The sequence below is a fragment of the Astyanax mexicanus genome, chromosome 20 (genome assembly GCF_023375975.1).
Source record: "Astyanax mexicanus isolate ESR-SI-001 chromosome 20, AstMex3_surface, whole genome shotgun sequence".
Lineage (NCBI taxonomy): Eukaryota > Metazoa > Chordata > Actinopteri > Characiformes > Acestrorhamphidae > Astyanax > Astyanax mexicanus.
Window position 1 is genome coordinate 40,044,483 of NC_064427.1, and position 27,713 is coordinate 40,072,195.

At 37.7% G+C, this 27,713-nt stretch overlaps 1 protein-coding gene and 1 long non-coding RNA gene across 7 annotated transcripts in view; both read left to right on the forward strand.

The window, feature by feature from the left end:
* Positions 1-27,713, forward strand: part of phldb2a (pleckstrin homology-like domain, family B, member 2a) — a 53,564-nt gene that overhangs the window by 18,526 nt on the left and 7,325 nt on the right. The window contains exons 5-16 of one of the 6 annotated variants that reach the window (XM_022681509.2): positions 2,811-3,122; positions 10,746-10,880; positions 12,290-12,427; positions 13,972-14,100; positions 15,922-16,077; positions 19,148-19,258; positions 20,198-20,287; positions 21,816-21,965; positions 23,473-23,572; positions 23,662-23,854; positions 25,465-25,558; positions 27,182-27,364. In XM_022681509.2, coding sequence (XP_022537230.2) covers positions 2,811-3,122; positions 10,746-10,880; positions 12,290-12,427; positions 13,972-14,100; positions 15,922-16,077; positions 19,148-19,258; positions 20,198-20,287; positions 21,816-21,965; positions 23,473-23,572; positions 23,662-23,854; positions 25,465-25,558; positions 27,182-27,364 — 1,791 coding nt within the window. The remainder of the gene's footprint in view (positions 1-2,810; positions 3,123-10,745; positions 10,881-12,289; positions 12,428-13,971; positions 14,101-15,921; positions 16,078-19,147; positions 19,259-20,197; positions 20,288-21,815; positions 21,966-23,472; positions 23,573-23,661; positions 23,855-25,464; positions 25,559-27,181; positions 27,365-27,713) is intronic. The other 5 variants (XM_049468602.1, XM_049468603.1, XM_049468604.1 and 2 more) reach the window with 5 other exon arrangements.
* The window catches only part of LOC125784827 (uncharacterized), a 45,718-nt gene that overhangs the window by 10,680 nt on the left and 7,325 nt on the right, over positions 1-27,713 (forward strand). The gene's annotated exons all lie outside the window — the stretch shown is intronic.

Consider the following 27,713-nt stretch of genomic DNA (forward strand, 5'->3'; position numbering starts at 1 on the left):
GCGCAGTGGATAACACCACTACCTGCTAGTGAGCTTCTCACATCATGTGGGGGATTGGGGTTCAGTGTCCGGTCTGGGCGACTGAATGCCGTGCTACAGCAATTAGAGTCCTTGGGCTAGACTCCTAACACTACATTAGTCCATCTCTGTAATAGAAATGACCTTGTAAGTCACTTTGGATAAAAGTGTTATCTAAATGCCGTTAAATGTAAAATGTAAATGTAAATGTAGTGCAGCAGGGGGTTTTACCACATGGGCTGCAGTGGTACTGCTAGTGGTACTGCTAGGGGGCTGTGGACATTTGTTTTCTATTTTTTTGTAAGTTTAAGTTTATATTAAGCAATACAATAAAGCATTATATTTAGTATGGGCTTGTTGATTGATCTGGGATTAAACAGTCAGATGACTGAGAAAGAAAGCTAGCTGCTGAAGTGAAACGTTTATTTTTGTTTACCCATCAATGATAAATAATTAAGGACAGGGCCATTTACAGTATATAGCCCTAGGGTAAATCAAGCCTGTCAATCAAAAAGACATTACCATCACATTATCCTCTTGTTGTCAGTATTATCTTTTTTTAGGAACCATATAAACCAGTTTATTTCTTCCATTTACCCGATGGTAAACCAAAAACAATAGTTTTTGAGAACCGTATTTATAAGCACCTTTACCAAAGAATCTAAAAACTGTGTGAAATGGTCTTGTGGTGTCGTAAAACACGATAATCAGTATGAATTTTTGTTGAATAGCCCATTCTGAAATTTTGCTCTTTTAGCCGATGCTTCCAACAGGCTTACAATGCTAGTGTTATGTCACAAAATCTTATTAAATGTCAGACCTATAAGATTTATGTAAAACATTCCCATAGAAAGCATACTTTTATTATCCTAATAACATTTATTATGTACTACTGATTTTATCTATTTTATTGTATTACATTGGTGAATAATACAGATGGCTTCAAGAATTTATGATTAAAAAGAGCTAAATTATCTGCATTATTTATTTAGTTTTTAGTTATTTTTCTATCAAATTGGACACTTATTATTACTGTTGCAATAATTGCTTTTAACGATAATCTAGTGAACTATTATTCAGGCCAAACCTTAAACCGCTTATCAAAAATGTTTTAAAATAATACTAAAAATGTGCTGATTTATATATACACTTAGATTCTACATGTCAGGGGATAGGATCTGTTAATGTGTTTCATTATTTTTGCCATAGATCAGAAATGCTGTAACCTTTGAGTCTTTAGTCAGACGCCGCTGGTCATGATCAATACCACCCACTGCACTGTCCACCATGAGTGGTACTGAAATGCTCTATCCATCTATTCCACCCACTTTTAGGTATTGCATAAAATAGCTTTATGTTTTAACTACTTTAATTACTCATATATTTCATTAAATATACTGTTTTTCTGCAAAGCTGTGAGGGGTAGTGGCTTTTTGAGTCTTTTAGCTGGAAGCTTATCGTTAGCTCTGAATGTGGAAATGGTCATTTGGGGCCCGTGCTCTAAATCCACGCTTCCTCTGAGACTGTTCTGAAACATGAAGGAGCCCACAGGGCTTTGATCCGTCCTCATGCCGCCGGTGCTGCAGCGTGCTGAGAGAGGTTCACCAGCTAATTCACACCATGTTTCACACGCTATTCACTTAATGAACTCACACTCAGCACTCTGTACAGGGGTTTCAGTGTGTTAGAGCTGCATGAAGCAGTTAGGAGGAGTTCATTGAGTTTCTCACTTAAGCCTTTTTTAAGTTTAAAGTTTAAAGGTTTTCAAATGTGGCTTTACCAGATTTATTCAGCTTTTATTAAAGTTTAATGTGTTATTTAATTGTGTTTATGGAGTGTCATGTGATAATGTGGTCATACTGAAGTGCAGCTACTCACATGCTGCCTGAAATGACTGCAGGGCTGTAGTTCTGTGGAGTGTGTGTGTGTGGAAAATCTAGAGACCTCACTTTATTTACTGATTTGTAGTTAAAAAGGCCCTTAACAGCCACTAACGTATTTATGTTTTTTGGTTTAATATTACATCACTGCTACTATTAGCAATAATAATCCGTCAGAGCTTTCAGTATTTAGTATATCCTCCTTTATCTGTATACCAAACAGAATCTGATATTTGTGTTCTTTGGCTCTATAAAAGTGTAAGGTGAACAGGTGTGATCAATATTCTGGTGATTGGCTTCCTGGTAGTGCCGCATGCAGTGTCATGTGATCGCGGGAGTGCATGATGTCAGTGTGAGGTGCATTCTGGGTATCGTAGTTCAGAGGTAGAGCTGAGTGTGGGAGAGACAGAAGTAATTTTGGAGCATTTTGTTAATTAATTCATTGTGAATTTTTTTGTGTGACATAATTATAAAATAGAATGAAATTTGTATATAGAGTTTTTTATAAGTAAGTCTATATTTGATATTTTATTGTGTGCTCTGGATTTGCAGTTTGCCTGGATCTGATGTTTTAGCTGAATATGCTTTGTAGAGTGAGGCAGCAGGCAGCATCAACTGCATGTATTGCTGGTGAATGTTTTGCAATCTCATATGATATAATAAATATGTTGTTTGATTGTTTAATTTGTTTAAATAATTCTACTTTGTAAATATATATTTTTTAATTCTTGTGAATATAAAACCCGAAAATGTCTTGCCTGACTGAGTCTATTTAAGGTAAAGTAGGGGGAATTGTTTGATCCCCTAGATGCATTTAAATATGATAAAACAATGTAAAAAGGTGAATAATCACTATTGTAGTGTCTTTCTTTTCACGTTGTGTTTCCCTCCTGTCCTCTGTTGTTCCTGCAGGAGCGTCAGCGTTTAGAGACTATTCTGAGTCTGTGCTCTGATCTGGGCCGTGTGGAGAATGGCTCCAGCGTCTCGGACCTGCAGAAGATCAACCGGGAGCTGGAGAAGCTGCAGGTCTCAGACGATGAATCTGTGTTTTCAGACTCGCTCAGCGCGGCTCCAGAGAACGGCACGAGTGTGAAGAGCAGAGGAGAGATCCTCCAGCCCCAGAGACAGCACAGACTGAGCTTCCACAGAGAGACCAGGCCTCAGTCTCCCACCAGCAGCGTCCGCAGCTCCACACACTCCACACCTCCACACCTTCAGAGCCAGGTGAGCAGAGCGGGAGCCTTCAGTCAGGAGCATGAAACTGAGATGTTCTGACCCTGCGTTCACACTGGAACGCGACGAGTCGCTTGTGTCGCCCAGCGTTTGTAGCTTGTGGGCGTGTCGAGCTCAAGGTGCGTGTTTATCATGATCCAGCCGCTTGGCCACTTTATTCTACAGCTATAACTCCCAAACTTGCTGGTCTCTTGGGCGTTTCCAAGGGCGTAGGAGCGGGATTGATATTGGGGGGGACACATCTGCTTATATGAATCAAAGCCCACCTTATAGCGTCTTAGAACAACATTTGTGGAATTACCTTTAATCACAAATAAATCATTATTTTCTGTACTTCTGTTTATTATTAGTTACATCCAAGTAAAGGTCACTTTACAACCTAAACATGTTACTCCACTTTACATTTACTGTTGATAAAAAAAAATATGCGTGCAATGTCTGAATTAAATACATATATGAAAAAAAAACTGATGCGGTATCACCTAATGTTTAAAATAATATAATAGATAGTAAAAGTATGTAACCTTATGTTTCTTATGTTTCATTTTTAGCAGATGTTAATATAAACGTTAGATAACCCAAACCCTCCTAGTCTGTTAGTTTCATGAGCTTTTACTAAAGGACCAGATATATTTCATTAGTAAATCTAAGGGGCTAAGGGATTTTAACAGGTAAATGAGTGTTTAATAGCTGATGAGATGGATCCGGTGAAAACACACAATTTTAGTGCAGTGATCAGGGATAAGAAACTGCTTTAAACTACCAACATTCAGGATTCGCTCCTGGCGACGCCCCTGTTCTGCGATAACATTTTTGGTGGGGACAAATCCACCTGTTTCTGATATTGGGTGGGACATCCCCCCCGGTTCCTACGCCTATGGGCGTTTCTGTGATTTAACTGCTCTGGAAACGCAGCCGTTCCCGCAGATCGACGTGGGTCCACCCCGTTCTACAGAATGAACAGAGAAAGAAATTAGAAATTCATAGAGCAGAAGCTTGAGGACATCAGACCGTCTTGTTTGTGATTGGTCCTAAGAAAAGCTAGAAGCCAATCGGGTTAGAATGTCGCTTCACCGCGTCATAATTCATTTGCATAAAGTTAATAAAAATTCAGCTCCGTGTCGCTCTGCTGCTTTGATGCTAGTCGCCTCTCGCGTGTCGCGGCGACAAATCGCGCCCTGCCTTAGGAAATGAATGATCGCCTGTCGCTTTGTCGCTTTCCAGTGTGAACGCAGGGTAAGTTGTTGCAGATGCAGTGATTGTTGGGTAAACGAATATTCTGAGCAGACAGCTGCTTTAAAATGTTTATAGAATTAATATCTGAGGTGTGAACTCCTGTCGTACAGTAGAGGACTGAATTCAAACACACACAAAGTACTAAACCTGATAACTGAAGGGGAACTGTACTGTTTTCTTTAAATCAACACATGAACAAAACCACTGGTTTCACATAAAATTCTGAATTGTGAAGAAACATAGTACCCTAAGTTACACCCTGCACTAGGCCCATCTGCCTTCGTCAGAAGTGCAGGTAAGGAATGAGTTGAGTGGGGAGTACAGGGGGCAGAATGCTGTATAATATGGGAAATTGTTCACTTTCAATTGTTAAAAAATTGGTCTTCAGGAATCAGCTTGAGAGTTGACTTGAGTTTATTCTTGTGCAGACAGAAAATCTTACATGAGCACAGCTCGGTTGGTCAGAACCAGTCTCTCTCTCTGTCTGTCTGTCTGTCTGACTGACTAAGACACTTCAGGAGGAGCTTGCATGCATTGGAAACTGCTTTGAACACTGGTAGGGGGGTGCAGGTGAAGGAAGGATAGGAGTTTTAGGAGGGGTATGTGGGAGGGAACAGTGAGGACCCTTGCAGTCTGCAGAGATGGATGAGGGTTGCTATGTTATCATTGTAAAGACTAAATTAACATAGTGAAAGTGTACAATTTGTTGTTGACAGAATCTCTCCCAATGCATCTTTATCTCTAATCTAGTACATCTAGTATGTTCCCCAAAGGTCTGCATTTGGTTTGGATTTGATAGCTATCACTAAAGCTTCCTTCCTTTTGTTGATTGAATCTTGTTGACCCGGCACTGCCCGTCTGTATCTGTGCCTGTACGGTAGTTACACAGTACTCCAATGAACGTCGCCTCGCTTTGCCAAACATCCACACAAAACAATCCAGACTGTTCTCATACAGAGTTCCCCAATGGTGGAACAAACTACCTTCCACTACCAGATCAGGAGAATCTCTCACTATCTTTAATAAACTCCTGAAGACTGAGCTCTTCAAAGAGCACTTACTCTCCTAACACCTCTAACTAACTACCTTCTACTACCAGATCAGGAGAATCTCTCACTATCTTTAATAAACTCCTGAAGACAGAGCTCTTCAAAGAGCTCTTACTCTCCTAACACCTCTAACTAACTACCTTCTACTACCAGATCAGGAGAATCTCTCACTATCTTTAATAAACTCCTGAAGACAGAGCTCTTCAAAGAGCACTTACTCTCCTAACACCTCTAACACACTAACTACTTCTAACCCCATTTCCTTCTTCCCCTCCTTCACTTCTCTATCCCATTATCTCACTTCGACCTCCTTTAAGCCCTGCCTAAAGATGTTTTTACCTTTAACTTCTATTACTTTTGTACTTCACTATTGTAAGTCGCTTTGGACAAAAGCGTCTTCCAAATATATAATGTAATGTAACGTAATGTAGTGTAATGTAATGTAATGTAATGTAACGTAATGTAGTGTAATGTAATGTAATGTAATGTAATGTAACGTAATGTAGTGTAATGTAATGTAATGTAATGTAATGTAACGTAATGTAGTGTAATGTAATGTAATGTAATGTAATGTAACGTAATGTAGTGTAATGTAATGTAATGTAATGTAATGTAACGTAATGTAGTGTAATGTAATGTAATGTAATGTAAGGTATTTAGAGCAGTTTGGAGCTGGAGATTGTGGAAGAGCAGTCAGAATTCTGAGTGTGTTTTCAGAATAGGGATTCCTAACACACTCACTGCTGATGTGTTTACACATATCAGACATGACACAGTTCATGATTGTGTTTAGACCCCAGACTCCAGATATAATATGCAGTTAATGTGTGCTTCAGATGCCGTTTAGAGCTGAAGCTAAAGTTAGAAGGAGAGCGTTTTGTATAATAAGCTATTTTCCATTGGAAAAGTGAAATGACTTGATTGTTCAAAGAGAAGAACAGAGGAGCAGGAAATGGCAATGGCTTTATTCCCAGTGGAGTGTGTGTGTGTGTGTGTGTGTGTGTGTGAGAGAGAGAGAGAGAGAGACAAATGTAACTGAGACAGATGGAAAAAGATGGAAGAGATGGAAACAGAAGACATTCCTAACTCCTCATCTGTGTTTTCTCTTTACTCTTATATAACATACCACACTTTATATATAATATAAACTGAATTAGCTATATAACAGCTGTAGAGGCAAATCCTTTAGTTAAGGTGAAGCAATGGTTTACTCGAGCCGTGTGGATCAGTCAGATAATTATCCATTTTCCACTCCACTGGATGTTTTAAAAGAGAAAACAAACTTTATTTCCACGTTTCCACAGGTACAATAATCAACCAAAACACTGCCCAAGGTAAGAAAACCAAACCGTGAGCTTTCACAGCTGATGCTCATAACAAACTCTCCCCACACACTCACTAATTCACTGCTTTCCCCCAAAATAGCATTTCTCTTAAAGAGACAGTACCCATATTGAGACGCAGTACCACACAATGAACTAACACATAGGAAAAACTTATTTACCTAAATCAGACCTAAATATTACACAAACTAAAAATTGTCTAATTCAGTAAAAACGTCTCATACCAATAGCCACAAAAATAAAATTACTAGCAAATAAACATAATTAACTGAGTTACTCCACTATAAAAGTAACTAGTTACCAGTAAAAATAACTATTGCGTTACTTTTTTGCTACTCGTCCCCGTAACCCCCACCTCCTAATTGATCAGTTTCAGTACTTGGCCTATATAACAGCTATATAAAAGAAAATACACTCATCATCAAAAATATATATCTGCACCCAGAAGGAATCAAAAGCTTGTTTTAGTATACAGATTCTATACCATGGCCAGCTGTGTCACCCAAGTTGAGAACGTAGCATAGCATGCTATTGAAGGTGTGGGATGTGTAGCTCAATAAATATGAGCAGTTGCAGTTATTTTTATAACTATTTTTTTGATGATTTACCAGAATTAAAATCATTTTGTTAACAATATAACATTTAAAAAGTTCAATAATTGCAGAGGTGGAAAAAGTACTGAAAAATTGTAATTAAGTAAAAGTACCTTTACTTTGCTCAAATTCTACTCAAGTAAAAGTAAAAAAGTACTCCATTTAAAATGTACTTTGAGTAAAAGTTACATAGTTACTTTTATTTATTTGATGTAAAAAAGTAAAGACAAATCATAAATGAAATATTTTTAATGAACTTATTATTATTCCACATAATAATTTGGATCTTTCAGGCAGTATTTGTTCAGACCCCCCATAAAACATTTTTAAGTACAAGTGGTATCGGTTTCTATCATCCATTTTTTTCTTTACTGTTAAAATGTCAAAAAGTTTGGTCATATATGTGACTATAAACTGTATTTTTTATAGTTTTACAATTCATTATTATTTTACTAACTTGGCATTGCTGTGCTTTGCAGACAATTATTTTTTTTTTTCCCAGTATTTTATTTTTTACTCAGTAATTGGGTGTTTTTCAGTGTAGCAAAGTAAATTACACGTCAAAATGTACGTGAGTAAAAGTAAAATGGCTTATTTTAAAAACTACTTTAAAAATGACAAATTACTCATAAAATCTACTTAATTACAGTAATGTGAGTAAATGTAATTAAATACAATTTACAACTAAATGTACAATTGTAACTAAAGTCATCTTCTGTTCCACTAGCAGGTATTTATAGTAAATGTCACTGGAATGTGAGATTGATGCTAATACCAGCGGCAGAGACAGAGCCTCTACTGTAATCTCTCCATCTGTTAGTCTCCTTCAGTTCTTCTCTCTGGAAAGCATGTGGCCTCTTTTAAACATGGTGCCAGTGAGCCGTCGCTAAAGAGCAGAAGTGCTATAAAACTGGAGGCTCAGTCTACTCTGAGGACGGCATGTCAGTATTTTAGAGAGAGTGTCACTGAGTTTATGGGTGTGTTTAATCTATCAGTGAGAGCTGGGATGGGGATATGGCCTACATGAAATGTGCAGGTGTGTAAAAGTCGGGTCACAAGTAGGGGTGGGCGATATGGCTCTAAAATAATATCACGATATTTCAGGGTATTTTTGTGATAACGATATACTTGGCGATATAGGAAAACTAAAATAATTCATTAATTTCAGAAATATAGTATAATAGTATAACAGTATAATCATAATGTGGCAAAATAAATAATATAGCATAAAATAATATAATGCAGCAAATAATACTGCAGAATATTTAGTGCATGCATATAAACTGCAAACTAAAACAATTATACAATAAATACACCTAAAGCTTCACAGTAAATAATAGACTACTTTTAAGACAGAACAGCCCTATTATCACCATATGGATTTTTAATATCATGATATTTCTGTGTCACGATATATTGTATACGATATAATATCGCCCACCCCTAGTCACAAGCTCAACTTGCTTTCTTGTCCGATGCAGTTAAACTCATAGCACATAGTGCCTATACTCTTGTTCACAAACACAGCAGCTCAAAAATGCCATAAATTACCACATTATTCCACGTTTCAATAAATCAACAATTTACAGATCCTCAATATGGACACAATAAAATAAAAATGTTGTATAGCAAACTTACTGTAATTGCAAAATGCATTATATTCAGGTATAAATGTAAATGTAGAGCCCCTAAAAAACCTTTAAACATATTTAAACATATTGGGCCATATTTAAGATATTTTATTTTCTGTTCTGTCTACCGTTGATGTAAAAGTTGGGTTTGTTCACTGTTGCATCTCCTTGCGTGTGTAATGAGTGGGGCTTTTGCCTGTGTTAAGCACGTGTGGTAGGGGTGCATGACATTGGAAAAAATTTATATTGCAGTAGTCTTTTTTTTTGGACGATATATATCGCGACGTGTTTGATTTCATTGCCTTAAGTGATATTGCACGATAATGACGATGCTTAAATGATATATCGTGCAGCCCTAACGTGTGGCGCACTTGTGTTGCCAAGATAGCAATGCACGTCTGATGGTTGACTATTGTCAGGGTTCTAATCAGTCAGTTACGCACCTGAGTTTTTCCATTACCAAGATAGGAATATGCCTCACTTCCAGACAACCATGCCCATCAATGTAGATATATTCACAAACACGGCTGCTTTTTAAATGGTGCAGTTGCAAGACGTGAAAATAGACTGTTGATGGTGTGTAAGATAGCAATGAGCATTACTACGTGCTTTCTTCAGGGTGTAAGAAGTCGCCATAAGCACAAACATCTGACATTTTAATAATGACTAATATCACCATGCTGAAATCCAAAAATGCTTTTGATTAATGAAACACTGATGTGAAGATCTGATTTGCAGTCAGGCATTTAGTGCATAAATGAAATTAAATACTGATGTTGGAAGATTAGTTATAGAAGGGTCATAGAACCAGTCCAACTCATTCCTAAGATGCTGGATGGAGCCCAATCACTCCAGAGAGTGAAGTTCCACAGCGCTGTGCTGGCAGTCTGATTTATGAAAGTCAGCTTTCTATTGAACCACTGAACGGTTTAAAGCTATAGATGTTTTTTTTTTATTGTATATGATTATATTACTGCATATTACTTTATAGTAGGGATGTGATATATTGTATCGAACACAATAATATCGTCAACATTTTTAAATATCGTGAACGATATTATACCCTGAAATATCGTGCTATATCACCTATCCCTAGTTTTCACTCAGGGTACTACTTTTTTTTTATATTTTTAGCAAAAGAAAAATTCACACTGTTTTAATTTTCCATTATATATCTACTAGAGACAGATTATTTCTGTGCAGTATCATTTATTTTACTTTAATCCTGGATATATTGAGATATATGGAGTGCATTATTATTATTATTATTAATATCATGACATTGTGGATCATTTGCTTCTGTTACAAATCTGATAAAATTCTTGTATTTTTTTAATATCTCAGTTAGGGGTGTGCAGTATCATATCGAATGCAATAATAGAATTCAAATTTCATTTTGTTGCAGTAGTGTATTCTTAAAATTATTTTTTTCAATGTTTTTTTTTTTTTATGTTTTGTCATAATCGCCAAAAGTATCGATATCGCAAAACTACCATGAAATATCATGATATTATTTTAGGGCCATATCGCCCACCCCTACTTTACAGTAGTTTTTATTCCACTGTAAGATCTAAATGTGTATTAATTGTATTATAACTCCTCTTTCTGGTGAGACACAGAATAAGATCTAAGGTCTAAGCTGTGGGTTCCTGATCTGGACTTCTCTAAAGCGTCTTTGTGACAGTGACCGTGATGAAAGGCAATATGTAAATAAGTGGAATCTTTCCCAGTGTGATGTCCTGAATGTGACTGATGTGTGCAGGGGGCGGAGGAAGTGCAGATGAGGCAGGAAGTGACCCGCATAGAAGAGGAGAGGATTCAAGTTCTCAACAACATCGAGGAGCTGGAGCAGAAGATCAAGGATTTAGACACGCAGATGGACGAGTCTGTCAGAGAGGTGTGTTGTTGTTGTTGTTGTTGTTGTTGTTATGTACTACATTTATTATCCTCTTTTTTAGACACAACTAGTTTATTAGTCTCATGTTTTCTGTGCACTCTAGCGTACAGCTAACCTTCCTCTAGCTCAGTGGTTCTCAAACTGGTGGTTCGCAAAGCACTTCAGGGTGGTACACCAGATAATCTCGGAAAATTGATCGCATGCACAAAAATATTAATGACTTTTTACCTCTAAATTTAACATCCTCGGGTTTGTTTGTGTTTAGTGCTTAACCTGGTAGACCCATAGTCTGTGTTTAGCTGTACAGAGCATCGTCTCTCTAAAGTGAAGCCACCACAGGTCGGGCGCCCCCTGCTGTTCGGTTTCAGAAAGCTGTGTAACTCCACCCATCCCCATAGGTTTCAATGTTAAAACAGAACAACTTTCAATCACGTTTTTTTCTAATATACTGTAATTCTACCTCCATTATTTAAATGCAGCAGCTAGAGTAACCTCTGATTATATTGTTAAATATTTATATCCCCACAGAATTCGTTTTTTAAAACGTTATTCAGCTCTATTAAAAAAGGTGTGGTTATTGTAAAAGGGCTGGTTATGGGCGGGACCAATAACAGACCGTCAGCTCCACTCCGCTCTGCAGCCTGTGACCTCGAGGCAGCCCTCAGGGGCGGGGTTATTTAAATGAGTAGGCTGTCTCTCCACAGTCTTTCTCCCTCCTCTGGTCTCTACTGCGCTCTACAGACTCGGGTTTCAGGATCACCAACATGGAGGAAGAATTTAGCTTCATTTTCATTGAACGAATGGGAACTGCGGCACACCGTCCATCTTTTTTACAGTCTCTGGGTAGACCCTGTATAAAAAAGCTTACACTCCAGTTCTTTACAGTTTCACGGGCTCTACAATTGAACCCTGTGGAACTCCATGATTCACAATAGTTTCTGTAGTATTATTAATAATAATAATAATAGAAAAATTATTAGCTCAGTGCTTAGGGTTCATAAGGGTACCATGTAGACTCTGTAGTCCACTGCATTCTCTCACTAGTCCACTCCTGTTATTTCTCTCTGTCTCAAGCTTTCCTACATGTCTCATTAGGCATACTGCATTATATACATACAAGACACAATAATCAATCATTTACAGATTGCAAAGTGGGTAAGAGCCATGCATTAAACTCAATAGGTGGTACTCAAAAAGTCTTGATTTGATTTGATTATGGGTGGTGCTTTAAAGGTTTGAGAACCACTGTTTCCGACCACTTTACCACAGTTACGAATAGTATAAACTAATGATGAATTGCATTTAACACAATTTAAAGACAAGCTGTACATCTACAAAATAGATATAAATGACAACAGCTGTAAACAGATGTAAATAAATGAATTTTATCCTTTTTTCTCTCTCTGTAGATGGAGGTGGAGAAGGCTCTGCTGGAGGGGGAGCAGGATGCAGAGCTGGCTCTGCTACAGACAGATAAGGAGACGCTGGAGCAGCTCAATGAGAAAATGTCCAAAATGGAGAAAACCACAAACACAGACAAGACTCAGGTAAATCCTGCTGCTGTAAGGTTCTAAAAGGTTTGGAAAAAGTGTAAACATTTAACATACGAACTATATGAGTTATTATATAAGTATATTATCTAGTGTTTCCAACACCAACTGTATAAACCATATTTTTTAACATCTGTAATACAAGTATATTGGGCAGTTTAATCTTAGATTTTAATTGTATACCCTACTAGTTAGCTAGAATATGAACTGAAACAAAGAGCAGAAACTTTTAATAAAGCCATAAATAATAGAACAATACACCATATTGATAATATAGAAGTATTGGAAACCTACACATTGTACCTACAGTAGCATCTATAACCTCATATTTAAAATCCAAAGGCTTTATCCAATATTATAGTTCACCTTTGCAGCTCTACTAGCAGGTTTTGAACTTTGCAAATTAATTTAGCAATGGGATTAAATTAAACACCTTATTTAAATGATCACTTAATTTATAAAGTAACATTTAACTTCAGAAATTAACAATAGAGATGTAACTATGGTCTTAATTTCTATTCAGCTGCGTAGCTCTTTACATTAGCGCAATGTGGACCAAAATGCATTGCAAATCTCATGTTACTAAGCAACAGACGCTGGAACGCAAAACAATAAAAGGAAAGCTTACAGGTGTTGGAGAATGAAAGTGAAACACCTGGTTTTAGAGCACAGTAATTGATTGTGGTGACGGACAGTTCTGGTGGAAACAGGAGAGTTGAGGTGCACATTGAATTCTGCGTGATTTGAGCAGCCGTGGTTTTGTGTTTTTTGGATACAATCCGGGTTAGCACCCGAACATCCCTTTCAGACAGCTTCCTCTTACAGCGTCCACAGTTAATCCTGTTGGATGTGGTTGGTGCTTCTTGGTGGTATGCTGACATTGCCCTGGATACCATGGCTCTTGATGCATCACAAAGACTTGCTGTCTTGGTCACAGATGCTCCAGCAAGACGTGCACCAACAATTTGTCCTCTTTTGAACTCTGGTATGTCTCCCATAATGTTGTGTGTATTGTAATATTTAGAGCAGAACTGTGCTCTTACCCTGCTAATTGAACCTTCACACTCTGCTCTTACTGGTGCAATGTGCAATTAATGAAGATTGAACACCAGACTGCTCCAATTTAGACATGAAACCTAAAATCCCACACTTTCAGTTTCAGTTTCATTGTCCAACCCGTGTATATCGAACTGTTAACAGCATGTTGATGTTAATAAGTTCAGTTCAGTTGTTGTTCAGGTGTGTGTTGTGGTTCTAACAATACTTAGTAGACTAATTAGCCCCTTCCTATGTAGCACAAAACTAATGAAAGAGTAGGAATCGATTTTGGTCACAGCAGTTGTAACTATGAAGTGGAGATGTGGTAATCCTACATTTACCTTCTCGTTACACCTATTTCTGTTTTTCCAATTTTCCTTTTTTCCCATTTTCCATTGCTCTAACCCAGCCTTGCCCTTTCTCTCTATCCCTTCTCCTTGTTTGTGTGTGTCTGTCGTGTGTGTGCGGTGTGTGTCCCTGCACGGGCGGCCGGTGCTCTGCAGGACAGTGCCCTGCTGGAGGCTGAGAGGGTTAAAGTAGAGAAGCTATCAGAGCTGATCTCAGAGCAGAAGAGCCAGCTGGACTCGTGTCCGGAAGCGCTGAAGGAACAGCTCCAGAGTCAGCTCTCCAGGGTCAGTCAGTCACCTGCAGGCCTCTATCACTCCTCTATCCTCCTTCACCTACTGCCTCTCTGTCTTTCCCTCCGCCGTCCAGCTTCCTAAACTCGCTCCGTCTCACTGCGAGGCTCCAGCGTCTCTCCAGCCTCCTCTTTTTACTCTCCTCTGCAGCGTCCTCTTCAGCTCGGTGGTAGGCGGCTCTTCTAAAGTGTCTCATTGCTCTATTGTCTGTGTGAGCGCGTCAGCTGATCCGTCAGTGTGTATTCTGTTCACTGCATTTACTGCGTGAGGACGGCTGCTGAAAAATAATGTTGTTTAGTTGCTTTATATTAAATGTAATAACGTAATGATTCTGATACCCAGTATTAATGTTGGGCCAGTAGAAAGTGCTGGATCAGCTATAGGAGGAAAAAAACAGAGAACTAAAGTTTTGTGATTTATTTATTTAGTTATTATTTTTGTAATCTGGGACTAAAAATGTATACTGATCATGTAATCTAAGTTTAAAGCCAAATTTTATGTTTTGCCCATTTTAAGCGAAAGACAACAAATATATATCAACTGGCCTCATCCATCTCAATACATTTCTTAAATTTGATCATGAAAAATGTAGTAACAAAAAGTTTAACTTTAACTTTAAGTGTGTTTTCAAACCATCAAAATGTTTACAACTGTGCATCTATTAGGGGTGTCACGATTCTCTAAATCCTCAATTAGATTTTATTTCTGATTTTAGGGTCACGATTCGACTCGATTTTCTTTTTTCTTTTTTTTACAGCAGAGAGGCCTATGCCAGTTTTAGATTAGTCTATGGTCAGTCATTGGTTTGATTCATCAAATTTACAATATCTTATTTCAAAAGGTGGGCTTGATATAAGTGATGCAAAGTGATACAAGTGATCTGTAATACACCACATTAGGCACTAATGGTCAAATTTAAATAATTTAATTTAGATATATATGTAATGCCATCTAGTGGCTTTTTTTGGTAGCAGCAGTGTGCACTATTAAAACAGCAATGTGCAACATAACAAAATAAATAATAAAAAAAATACAGGAACAGTCATGTACAAAATAATAGAACAATTAGAGCCTTAACAAACTGAACTCTATCCTACTATAACAGTTAAACATGAAAAATAAGACTTTAAGACTTTTTCGGTCCCTGAGAATGAGAAGTTTTGTTCTTTAATAAAGATATATTATTAACTTTATCTGAGAGAAAGATGCTCCTTAAGGTACCAAAACTATTAACATATTTGAGGCTAGACAAAACAACTGTTATTTTTATATTTTCTTTAAGTTTTTCTTTAAGAAGATGAGAATGTCCACATCCTCTGGAGAAAGAGCTGCTCTTTCAGCAGTCACAATGTCCGCGGCGTCGCTACAGTGTGCTGCACCATTAGTGTAGTTTAGAGGGAGGGATCATCCATCCTCTTTTTGACTTCGAGGCTCGAGACCATGACATAATTTCAATCGATTTCGATGAAATATCAAAATCGTGACACCCCTAGATTCTATATAACTAACACCTCACAGATAAGAAATCATTGGATAGCAGAATCTATGGGTTTTAAGAATAAATGTATTTACATGAAGCGGTGATGTGGTTGTGTAAATTACTTTGTTGTCTACATATTCACTCCTGTAAATTGATATAAGATACAGTTTGTAATTAAAGTTTACTCCTTTTTAAAATAAAATAAGAATATAACATCAGTATTAATCTATGCCTCCTAACATTTCTAATAGTCATTATCAGCTGTTCCACTGCGCTGTAGCGTGATGTTTTAGTGCTGATTGGTAGTCTATAGTTGGATGTGTGTGTGGTCTCAGGACACAGAGATGTTGGAGGCAGAGACGAAGCGCTTTGAGGATTTGGAGTTTCAGCAGCTGGAGAAAGAGAGTCATCAGGATGAAGAGAAAGAGACACAACTACACGAGCTGCTCCGAGAGATCGCCGAGTACCAGCGAAACATCGTCACACGCAAGGTATACAATCACCCCCTCACCACTGATGGAGCTCATCAGCTGACTGCAAGCATATGCTGTGAGATTTGTGGCCACTGATTTTCTGAGAAAGCGATTGAACATATAATACAGTGTACGCCCAGATTTAGATATGTTTGAAGACACATTTCACTTCAATTGTTTCGTTTTCTAGGAACCCAGAAATGTTTCCAGTTATTAAGTAAAGAAAGCCCCACTAATTACGACTAAAAATGTGATCATTTTGTTGAGTAATCTCAAACAGAATTGCTTATGTGATTTCTGATTTTCATATGGTTTTAAATGAGTTGTCTGGAAAATGTTTGAAGGAACACTAAAAAAGATTTAAGAGGAATGCCTCTAAAAGCAATTTTCTAAGAGAAGACTTGTGTATTCATTCTTCACACATTCTCCACAGATTTGGCCAGAACACACATCAAACTCCCATGTCCCCAGAACTGATGATTGTATTCACCGTCTGATAGTTCTTTGTAATGGGCTTCCATAAGTTCACATCACTCAGCGTTGCAAGAGATAAACATTTACAGCCCTAATTTTGTTAAAAAAAGTAGTTTGAAACAATAAAGAAGATATAAATGAGAGTATCTTATGTTTACTTTGGCTTTTATTTTACTGCTGTAAGGGCTCACCCAGAAACGGAATCAAACTCAGGTTATTTGATTCACAACACAACCACTATACTGGGTGAGCTACCTAGTAAAGGCAGTTATTAGGACCCAAGAGCAGAGTAGGCAAGACTGTAATCGTGTGAGGTGCATTGTGTAGTATACATGGTGTAACGAGAAGTGATTAACACCTCACGACCAGAAAATAAATCATTAAACAAAATACCGTACAGGTCAACACTGCAGGATGTTCAGTACAGTATTTTCTTTGTAAAGTGTGCAGCTTGTGGTTTTGCATTGTCTTATTAAAAATGCATAGACATTGCTGTAAAAGAGTTTAGAAGGCAGTATATGTTGCTCTAAAATCCCACATACATCCTGTATTCATTAATGTTTCCCCAACAGAAGTGTAAACTAATGTTAACAAGCAACAGAACACAACCCTGTGCCCCATCTAAACATAGTTATCATAATGTTAGCATAATATCTAGGGTTCATGCTATCTGCAATAAAATAAAAGTTAAAGTAAATGTGAGAAACACTGTGTTTTTATTTTTGCATTCTTAATATTGTCTCAACCTTTTCTAATTAGTGTTTGTATCTAATTAGTTCATTATGTAAAGTTTGCACTCGGTGTGTAATACTTTCTTCATTTGGAAAAAAAATTAATCAAATGTTAACTTTCGTTTAGCATGTTCAGTTTATTTCTTTGTTATTCCACAGGTTTAAAAAGTAAGAATGACACTTTTTGTTCCAATTCTCCTTAATTCTCCTATAAATTATTGGTGGATTTTACTGTCACTGTCAGGTTGCAGCAGGGAGACGGAGAAGCGGACTCAAAATCAAGTTATTTATGAAACAAAATAAGAAAACAAAACAGAACATAGAAAATAGAACACACTAAGAACTGACAACCACATGCTGAAACAAAGGGGCTATACATTACATTACATTACATTTGGCTGACGCTTTTGTCCAAAGCGACTTACAATAGTCAAGTACAAAAATAATAGAAGTTAAATTTAAAACATTTTTATATAGGGCTTAAAGGAGGTCAAAGGGAAATAAGGGGATAGAAAAGGAGGGGGGGATGAGAGGTGTTAAGAGAGTAAGTTTATTAAAGATAGTGAGAGATTCTCCTGATCTGGTAGTAGAAGGTAGTTAGTTAGAGGTGTTAGGAGAGTAAGTGCTCTTTGAAGAGCTCTGTCTTCAGGAGTTTATTAAAGATAGTGAGAGATTCTCCTGATCTGGTAGTGGAAGGTAGTTAGTTAGAGGTGTTAGGAGAGTAAGTGCTCTTTGAAGAGCTCTGTCTTCAGGAGTTTATTAAAGATAGTGAGAGATTCTCCTGATCTGGTAGTAGAAGGTAGTTAGTTAGAGGTGTTAGGAGAGTAAGAGCTCTTTGAAGAGCTCTGTCTTCAGGAGTTTATTAAAGATAGTGAGAGATTCTCCTGATCTGGTAGTAGAAGGTAGTTAGTTAGAGGTGTTAGGAGAGTAAGAGCTCTTTGAAGAGCTCTGTCTTCAGGAGTTTATTAAAGATAGTGAGAGATTCTCCTGATCTGGTAGTAGAAGGTAGTTAGTTAGAGGTGTTAGGAGAGTAAGAGCTCTTTGAAGAACTCAGTCTTCAGGAGTTTATTAAAGATAGTGAGAGATTCTCCTGATCTGGTAGTAGAAGGTAGTTAGTTAGAGGTGTTAGGAGAGTAAGTGCTCTTTGAAGAGCTCTGTCTTCAGGAGTTTATTAAAGATAGCGAGAGATTCTCCTGATCTGGTAGTGGAAGGTAGTTTGTTCCACCATTGGGGATATATATATATACACAGAAGTGAAACAGGAAATGCCTGGGGACAGGTAGCGAGGGGACGGAGCTACACAAGACACACGGGAACACAAAAGACTAAACTGGAGACAAGGAAGGGGGACACAAAACACAACAGGGCCATGTGCTAAGGAATCATGGAGACAGACAACTGGATCAAGGGGAGGACAAGGAACAGGACGAGAACGTGACAGTCACTGTTAAAGTTTCTCCACACTCTTTATATATATATATAAATCAGTCAGTTACCTCATGACTGGTTTTAAAACCAGAAAAAAGTATAAGAACTGTATAACTATAATCTCACAACCTGGAGGGTATTTGTCTAGATGTGTGTGTGTGTGTGTTGTGTGTGTGTGTGTATGTATGTATGTGTGTGTGTGTGTGTGTGTGTGTGTTGTGTGTGTATGTGACAGTAGGACAGTAGGAGAGTATGTGAGCATGAGAGTGGGGGGAGATGGGGAAGGGTAAAAGTTACAGTGTGTTTATTAATATATGTACTTTATATTTTGTGACGCCAGGAAATTAAATGATCTTGACAGGAAGAAAGTAATGATGTTAATATGCTGAAGCAGAACTGCTGAGACTTTATCATAACATTTTCCTATTTACCCATGAGAAGTGTCTCTGTTACAGGAGCGGCTGCTGACCCTGAAGAAACAGTCCACCCAGATCACACAACAGACTCAGCGGGAGAAAGAGAACTTCCTGAAGGAGAAAAGCAACCTGCACCTCATGCTCCAGAGAGTGAGTGCTGCGGGTCTGTTTCTGTGTGTGTGTGTTAGGGGTGTCACGATTTTGATATTTCATCGAAATTGATTGAAATTATGTCATGGTCTCGAGCATCGAAGTCAAAAAGAGGATGGACGATCCCTCCCTCTAAACTACACAAACGGTGCAGCACACTGTAGCGACGCCGCGGACATTGTGACTGCTGAAAGAGCAGCTCTTTCTCCAGAGGATGTGGACATTCTCATCTTCTTAAAGAAAAACTTAAAGAAAATATAAAAATAACAGTTGTTTTGTCTAGCCTCAAATATGTTAATAGTTTTGGTACCTTAAGGAGCATCTTTCTCTCAGATAAAGTTAATAATATATCTTTACTAAAGAAAAAAACTTCTCATTCTCAGGGACTGAAAAAGTCTTAAAGTCTTATTTTTCATGTTTAACTGGTATAGTAGGATAGAGTTCAGTTTGTTAAGGCTCTAATTGTTCTATTATTTTGTACATGACTGTTCCTGTATTTTTGTATTATTTATTTTATTATGTTGCACATTGCTGTTTTAATAGTGCACACTGCTGCTACCAAAAAAAGCCACTAGATGGCATTACATATATATCTTAATTAAATTATTTAAATTTGACCATTAGTGCCTAATGTGGTGTATTACAGATCACTTGTATCACTTTCCATCACTTATATCAAGCCCACCTTTTGAAATAAGATATTGTAAATTTGATGAATCAAACCAATGACTGACCATAGACTAATCTAAAACTGGTATAGGCCTCTCTGCTGTAAAAAAAAGAAAAAAGAAAATCAAGAATCGAATCGAATCGTGACCCTAAAATCAGAAATAAAATTGAATCGAGGATTTAGAGAATCGTGACACCCCTAGTGTGTGTGCGTGTGTGTGTGTGTGCGTGTACCCTGATCACATACATTTAACCCTCATGTCTCCACAGGAGCGGGAGAACCTGTCTACGTTGGAGAGAAAGTATGCAGAGCTGACTGGTGGTCAGGCTTTCCCTCTGAATCCTGTGACGATGAAAGAGGTGAGGAAACATCAGACTTTCTTTCCCAGACAGGAAAAAAACTAACTAACTACCAAAATTAAGCAAATTAATGGCATGTTGGTAATGCCAGGGGTTCCTAAACCTTCTCATGCCAACTCCTAGGGTAGGGCTGGCCAATTAATTAACAATTATTTAAAAACTACATTCTTACTGTGAAACAGGGCCCTAATTTATTGATCTATAGACAATCCATCAATCATGCACCGTGCAGCTTATGCACCGTGCACCTTAGATATAAGGCATGTCAACGTGTCTTTGCTATCATAACAACGGGAAAAGTACGCCTGCGCTGATCAAAACTCGCCAAAGACATATACTAGCACTCTCTTAATTAATCATGGGTGTGTTTTGGGCGTAACATGAAATAAAGGCTGACTTATTGGTATTTTAATGGTGCAGCACTTCTGCACTCCTCAGTAGAGGAAACTCACCTGCTCATTCACGCTGTGAAGCTGTGTGATCATTTATAATTTATGGGAACAGTTATTAAATGTTATTTCATTTGTGTTCTGCTTATTGTTGATATAAAAGTTGGGTTAGCTTCGGCGCATCACTGTGTGTGTTTAACAAACATCAAGATAGCAATAAACCAGACCAACACATCAGTGCAGATTTATTCCTAAACTCAGTCGCTATTTAAATGGCGCAGACGCAAAGCGTGATAATAAATTGTTTGTGGGGTGTAAGATAGCAATGAGCATAGCGTCACGCATTGCGCAGGGTGTAAAATAGGGCCCCTAGTGTCACAATAACTAACAGAAATGTCTGTTATTTATATTAGTCTGATATAGGAAAGTAAGCTGTGTTATATATTGTGCATTATTCCAAAAGCAATCTGCATTAAAGTCTTACATCTTACACTTACTGTGAATGGATGAGGTGCTGTACGCTGAATTATTGGGTATGTGTAAATGTGTTGTTTTTCATTACAATTAATTGATCAATGATAGTATTTGAGGGGGGGGGGGATGAGTACTACATATATTTTCTTGGCAACCACGGTATTGCATCGTCTTGCAGGGTTCCTGTAATGTACTGTACATTTTCTCTGGAGAGGAAATACTTTAGGAATACTTTATTCCCTGGAATCAAACACATTAAAAATGCTGTGGAGAGCTATAAGAACTTTCCATTTTCCACCTGTTGCTTCTGTACTCTGTTTGGGTATTCTCTTTATATGAATGATGGACTCTCAAGAGGGGTATCCGTGTATGTAAATTTGCTGTAATACTGTAATGCTGGAATTCATGAATATAACCTCACTGTCTTAGGATCAGCACAAATACATAACTGATAAATTTCCGTCTCTAATGAGAAAATAACATAAGAAATACACTGGATGCTTGTTGATAAAAACCTCTTTCAACAGTTGGAACTGCTACACACAATTCATTTGTACTAACAGTACTAAAAATACAGTAATAACAGTACAGCTGGATCTAATAAAATACCACGTCTGATTTTATTTTGCTGTGGTATACATAACTCATGCTTTCACTCATCACAGCATTTCCGCTCCATGGAGGAGAGAAGGCGGAGTAATGGCAGTAAGGAGGGCGGGGCTCTGCTGAGTGACAGCAGTGTTCCCCGGAAGAGGGAGAGGCAGAGTTCTGGAACCTTCAGCAGTTCTACTTTGGGCCGAAGCCTTTCTCCAAAGGTCAGATATTAATGCTGCAGCATCACGTATGGTACTGAGCTGCATCTGGAACGTATGAGCTCAGTGCTAAACCATATACAGTACCAGTCAAACCTTCTCATTCAGTTTTTTTCCCTACATAATAAATGAATACTGTTCATTCAAACTATGAAGGAACACATATGAAGGAATGCTGTTGTAAACTTAAAAATGTTAAACAAACCAAAATACACTTTCAACAGCCCTATCCAGACCGGATTCATTTCTCATACTTCTACTTAGTGATAAAACTCCTGCATCCGGACTGCAATTGAAAAAAAACAGCAGGACCAGTGAGTTTTTAGGCTTTTTTCTCGGTCACGTGACATCATCACGGTGTTCAGTAGCTCCTCCATTTCCACTCTCTGTTGTGTTTTTAACGTGGATCTCCATGGAAACCGTGGTGTGCCCGGAGTGTAATTACGGTGCGCGGCAGTGGACAAATATCTATTTTATTAAAGGCGAGGAGACGAAACTCAGAGATGTGCGTCCGGACGGGACTAAAATTACCGGAGGAGCACGGAGTTCAGAGAAAAACAGTAGATAATTCAGCCTGTAATTTTCTCAGAGGACGTCTGAGAAAAACACCTACATGATCGTTCTGGACGGGAATAAAATCACAGAGGATAAAAAAAAAACATAAAAGAGAAAATTACCCAGAACCCCCTGAGAAACTAATCTTGTCCGGATTGACCTTAAGGCTGGTACATCTGATGAACTTATCCTGTGCTGAGGGAACTCTTGGTCTTGCTTTCCTGGGGCAGTCCTGACGAGAGCCAGTTTCATCATAATGTTTTTGATGGTCTTCGTGATTGCACTTGATATTTTCCTCAAGTTCCTCAAATCTTAAAATATTTTTTTCTTTACTAAGTTAAATAATTCTTGCCATAATCTGGATTCGAACATTACTCAAATATTCACTATTCACTGTATACCTGTAACTCTACCTCTTCACTACTTTACTTTAACTGATGCTCTCAAACACTTTATTAAGAGACAAGAAATTCAAGTAATTAACTCTTGATGAGTTCAGCACAGCTGTTAACTGAAAGCCTGAATTCCAGGAGACTCTACCTCATAAAACTGACTGAGAAAATACAGCTTTGCACCTTGCAATTTAAGCATTTAAGCAAAACGTGTCTACTTTGAAGAATTTTATATATTATAACATATTCTGGTTTCTTTAAAACTTTCTGGTTTACTAATTAATTTCATATGTTTTTATTCATAGTTTGGATGATGTTAGTGTGTAATGATAATGCTTCTCCTATAATATATATATATATATATATATATATATATATATATATATATATATATATATATATATATATATATGTATATATTTTTTTTCAGAAATATGATTAAAATAGTTTTATTCACTATTGTCATTCTTAGCTTGCTCATTTATCATCCTACAATATTTAAAAAATGTCTTTCTCTGTCCATCTTTCCTTCTTTCTCTCTTTCTGTCTTGTCCATCCTGCAGCCCCATCTGCCTCTGTCTCAGAGCTCGAGCTGTGGCAGCGTCCTGCCCCGTGCTCTCTCTCTCACCACCAGAGACCTGGACACTCGCCGCCTGCTGAAGAGTAAGACAAGCGTCACTGATATTCAGAGACTTAACAAACCTCTCTTTCTCGTTCTCTTACCTCACTTCTCTTTCTTTTGCCTCTGTTAGCTGGTCAGCTGTTTTTGAATGATGAGAGGCAGAGACTGAACGACATGACCAGTAGGACCGTTTCTGAGTCAAATGTCTTCCTGGACCCGTTCCACTTCCTAGATAATGGGGGAAACTTCGATACCATGAGCGTGGAAAGTTCAGACAGCCTGGAGACCAGCATCTCTGCCTGCTCTCCAGACAACATCTCCAGGTGAGATTCTTCTATGAGAAGAGGCTGGAAGTAACTACATTTACACTACATTTACTGTTATATTTTTATAAATAACATTTAAATAAACTGTACTTGTGGATGTAGAGGGAGGTACATTATATTGATTGACATTGTACATCAATTAGATGAGCTCCGCCCAAGGATGAGACATATACAGGAGTTGGACAACTGAAACACCTGGTTTTAGAGCACAATAATTGATTGTGGTGACGGACAGTTCTGGTGGAAACAGGAGAGTTGAGGTGCACATTGAATTCTGCGTGATTTGATCAGCCGTGGTTTTATGTTTTTTGGATACAATCCGGGTTAGCACCCGAACATCCCTTTCAGACAGCTTCCTCTTACAGCGTCCACAGTTAATCCTGTTGGATGTGGTCGGTTCTTCTTGGTGGTATGCTGACATTACCCTGGATACCGTGGCTCTTGATGCATCACAAAGACTTGCTGTCTTGGTCACAGATGCTCCAGCAAGACGTGCACCAACTATTTGTCCTCTTTTGAACTCTGGTATGTCTCCCATAATGTTGTGTGCATTGTAATATTTAGAGCAGAACTGTGCTCTTACCCTGCTAATTGAACCTTCACACTCTGCTCTTACTGGTGCAATGTGCAATTAATGAAGATTGAACACCAGGCTGCTCCAATTTAGACATGAAACCTAAAATCCTACACTAAAATGATGACAGGTGTTTCAGTTTCATTGTCCAACTCTCTGTATGTGAGCCATGCCTCCGCAAATGGAGCTTTTAGAGGATTTACGAGGTTTATTTACCTAGAGCTGTTAACCCCATCTGTGCCTTAGTAACATTTACACACACTGTAATTGTCTGAATTGTTCAGAAACAGTTAGTTTTGGAAATTAAGTTTCATTTCTTCTGTTTCGCCAAATAGTTAAAACTTTTTTTATTTGAATTTATTTGAACAAGAATAATAATATTTAATGATCATTTGCACAGTACTGTTCTGTTCTCTATGCTTTCTATCAGTCAGGCGCCTCATGCACAGTTATATTATAATGTCTAATCCAGCTGTGCATCGCTGTGTGTCTGTAAAGGGAGTCTGAGACTGTGTTTTTACTGCTTCATTACAGTGGTGTTTTTAAAGCTGCAGTACAGTAACTGCTGTTCTTAAGTTAGCATGCAGGTGTGTATGAATCGGTGTGGTCTATATTTAAGAGAGAGTTGCTGAACTCGTGGCTGAATTGTGTGTTCTTGCTTGGATAGAAGACCATTATTATTTCCATTTAAAGAAGCTACATACACACAAGACCCCATTTAACTGGGAGTAACTTAAATATACAAGCTCCTGTCTGCTTCCCTGGAATTTTAACTGCATTCCAGTCAGGCCTGCCCGTGTATGGAGTGTGTATGAGTAGAGAGAGCTTGGGAAGCACTGCCAGACGCATCCAGAGATCTGTAGAATAATGTCAACTGTGATGCATGAAGGTAAATATTAGTGCTGTCTAATAGAGCCACTTCCTCTCTGGCTCACTAAGAGGAAAGTTATAAGCCCCGGTTGTTTTGTTTTGTCCGTCAATATCTGTTAACTGTGTGTGTGTGTGTGTGTGTGTGTGTGTGTGTGTGTCACAGCAGTGCCAGTACAGCTAATGTGGCTAAGATCGAGGAGATGGAGCGTTTGCTGAGAGAAGCACAGGCAGAGAAGCACAGGCTGCTGGAGCACAGGGTAATTACACTGACATGCCAAAAGTCATGGGATCTCAGTATGTACACTGATTATTTCATAAAGTGTTACCTTAAGATGTGGCTCGGGAATACACAAATCGTACATCCTCTTGTCATTAAATTCTTTGTTAAATATATCCAGTGGCCATTATGAGAGAATTGTACCCAAAAGACCTCATTTAACCGGGTAGCGTTTCCCAAAAGTATAGGTGCGAAGTAAATTAGTAACTGATTTAGGGAGGTAACTATGTTAGTAACTTACATAGTGAGAAACATCAATAGGATTAGTGTAAGAAAGGATTAGTGTAAAAAATAATAGCATTTAATTAATAGCATAAATGTCAAGTGCTTTGTTAAAATGAACTTTATATGGAAAATAAATCTATTAAAATGTATAAAATGTTTTTTTTCTTATTTTTCATTTAATATCCTGCAATTGTTTCAAACACATTTTGAATTTAAATATTAAAAACATATTGCAAAATGTTAAATAAATGTGTATATTTTTTAACCACATCATAGAATCCATATCATAAAATTAGTGTTCAGTGAATCAGTTCATTGCCCCTGTAATAAGAGAGCATCATTTCAACTCACAGAACTGAGCTTTGAACCCCTTCTGCTTTTACACACTTAACGTGACACTTATCACGTTTATCAGAACTGGTATTGACTATAATGTTTAATTTAATTATTTTTTATTTTTTAATGATGTAATATAGATAGCACCTTTTAAATGCACTGAAATTGCTAATATTTCTTTTTTAATAAAAGCCTTGCCTAATATTATACTTATTATATAACATTTTTTTTTAAATAATTGCATATAAATAATTTCAGTTTTTAATTCTATTAATATAATTGTGGCTGCTGGTGGTGATCATATGAGTATATGAAAATAGATCATGAACCAACCAATGAACAAGTTGGCCCCGCCCACTGCACTGGACAAACAGCAGTACTATAGGGATTGAGGCAAAGTAACAGCTAATTTTTACTCATTTAATTGTGATTTAGAACACTTTTTTATCGTGTTATTTTTTACGGTTTAGGGATGATTTACAAAATAAAAAGGTCAATATGAAATATAAAATATTACACACAGGCTTCCAATGCAATGGAAATAAAAACGTCTATATTTTTGTTAATTGGATTTATTTGCTATACAGATTTTATAGTATAATATTAGAGTCTTCTTTTCTGTGCGCTATATATATATTTTTTTTTACCATCATTGAAGAACATGATTTTAATCACTATTTTTATATTTAGGCATAATATTGCAAAGTTTGTGAGTTTTTGCTTGTTTCCTGATGGGTCTGAACACTTTAGTTCAGACTTTAGTGGTACTGACTAAATACAAACTTCAGTTTATCTATCGTACCACGTTATTTCAGTGCTAGACTCTGTTATTGGACGGGAAACACACTTTAACCCTGCTCCCTGCTCACATCTGACACCTTCTAACACTAACGAGTCACATAACCACACTGACTAAAGCTTCACATTTATTAATATTATTAATAAGAAGAATTTAGATTTAGCTCATTATTAGAGAAACAGCGGCTCGGTGTGGTGTGTGTACACATATCTGTATAAGTGTGTGTTTGCGTGTGTGTGTTAGATCTTACACTGCCCCTCTATGTTGGGCTTGCTGCAGGAGAGAGAGATGGAGCAGCGCAGGCAGGCTCTGGAGGAGGAGAGGAGGAGGAGGGAGGAGCTGGAGAGGAGGCTGCAGGAGGAGACTCACATACGGCAGAAACTCATCGAGAGGGAGGTGAAGCTCCGGGAGAAGCAGAGGAATCAGGTGAGAACATCAGATTACTAATGACAGAATACATCTAATCATTACGCTGTTCTCTGAGGGGAGCAGGTGAGGTTAATCGTGTCACTTCCTGTCCGGCTTTTAACTGAGAAAGTGAGAAACAGCAGGATGCTGATCTACAGCCACACTAATTGTAGAAGCTGCACACTATAAATGACTAAATAGGACTGAAAAATCTACAGGCTGGTTCTGAATGGAGCTGGTTTTAATCAGATGCACAAACAAGATTTCTAAATTTCTAAAATGACTGATACAGTAAGAACCTCGGCTCAGATTGTCTTTGGCCGTCACCAGTATATTTACAAGAGATTTTTTTTTTTATAATCATGAG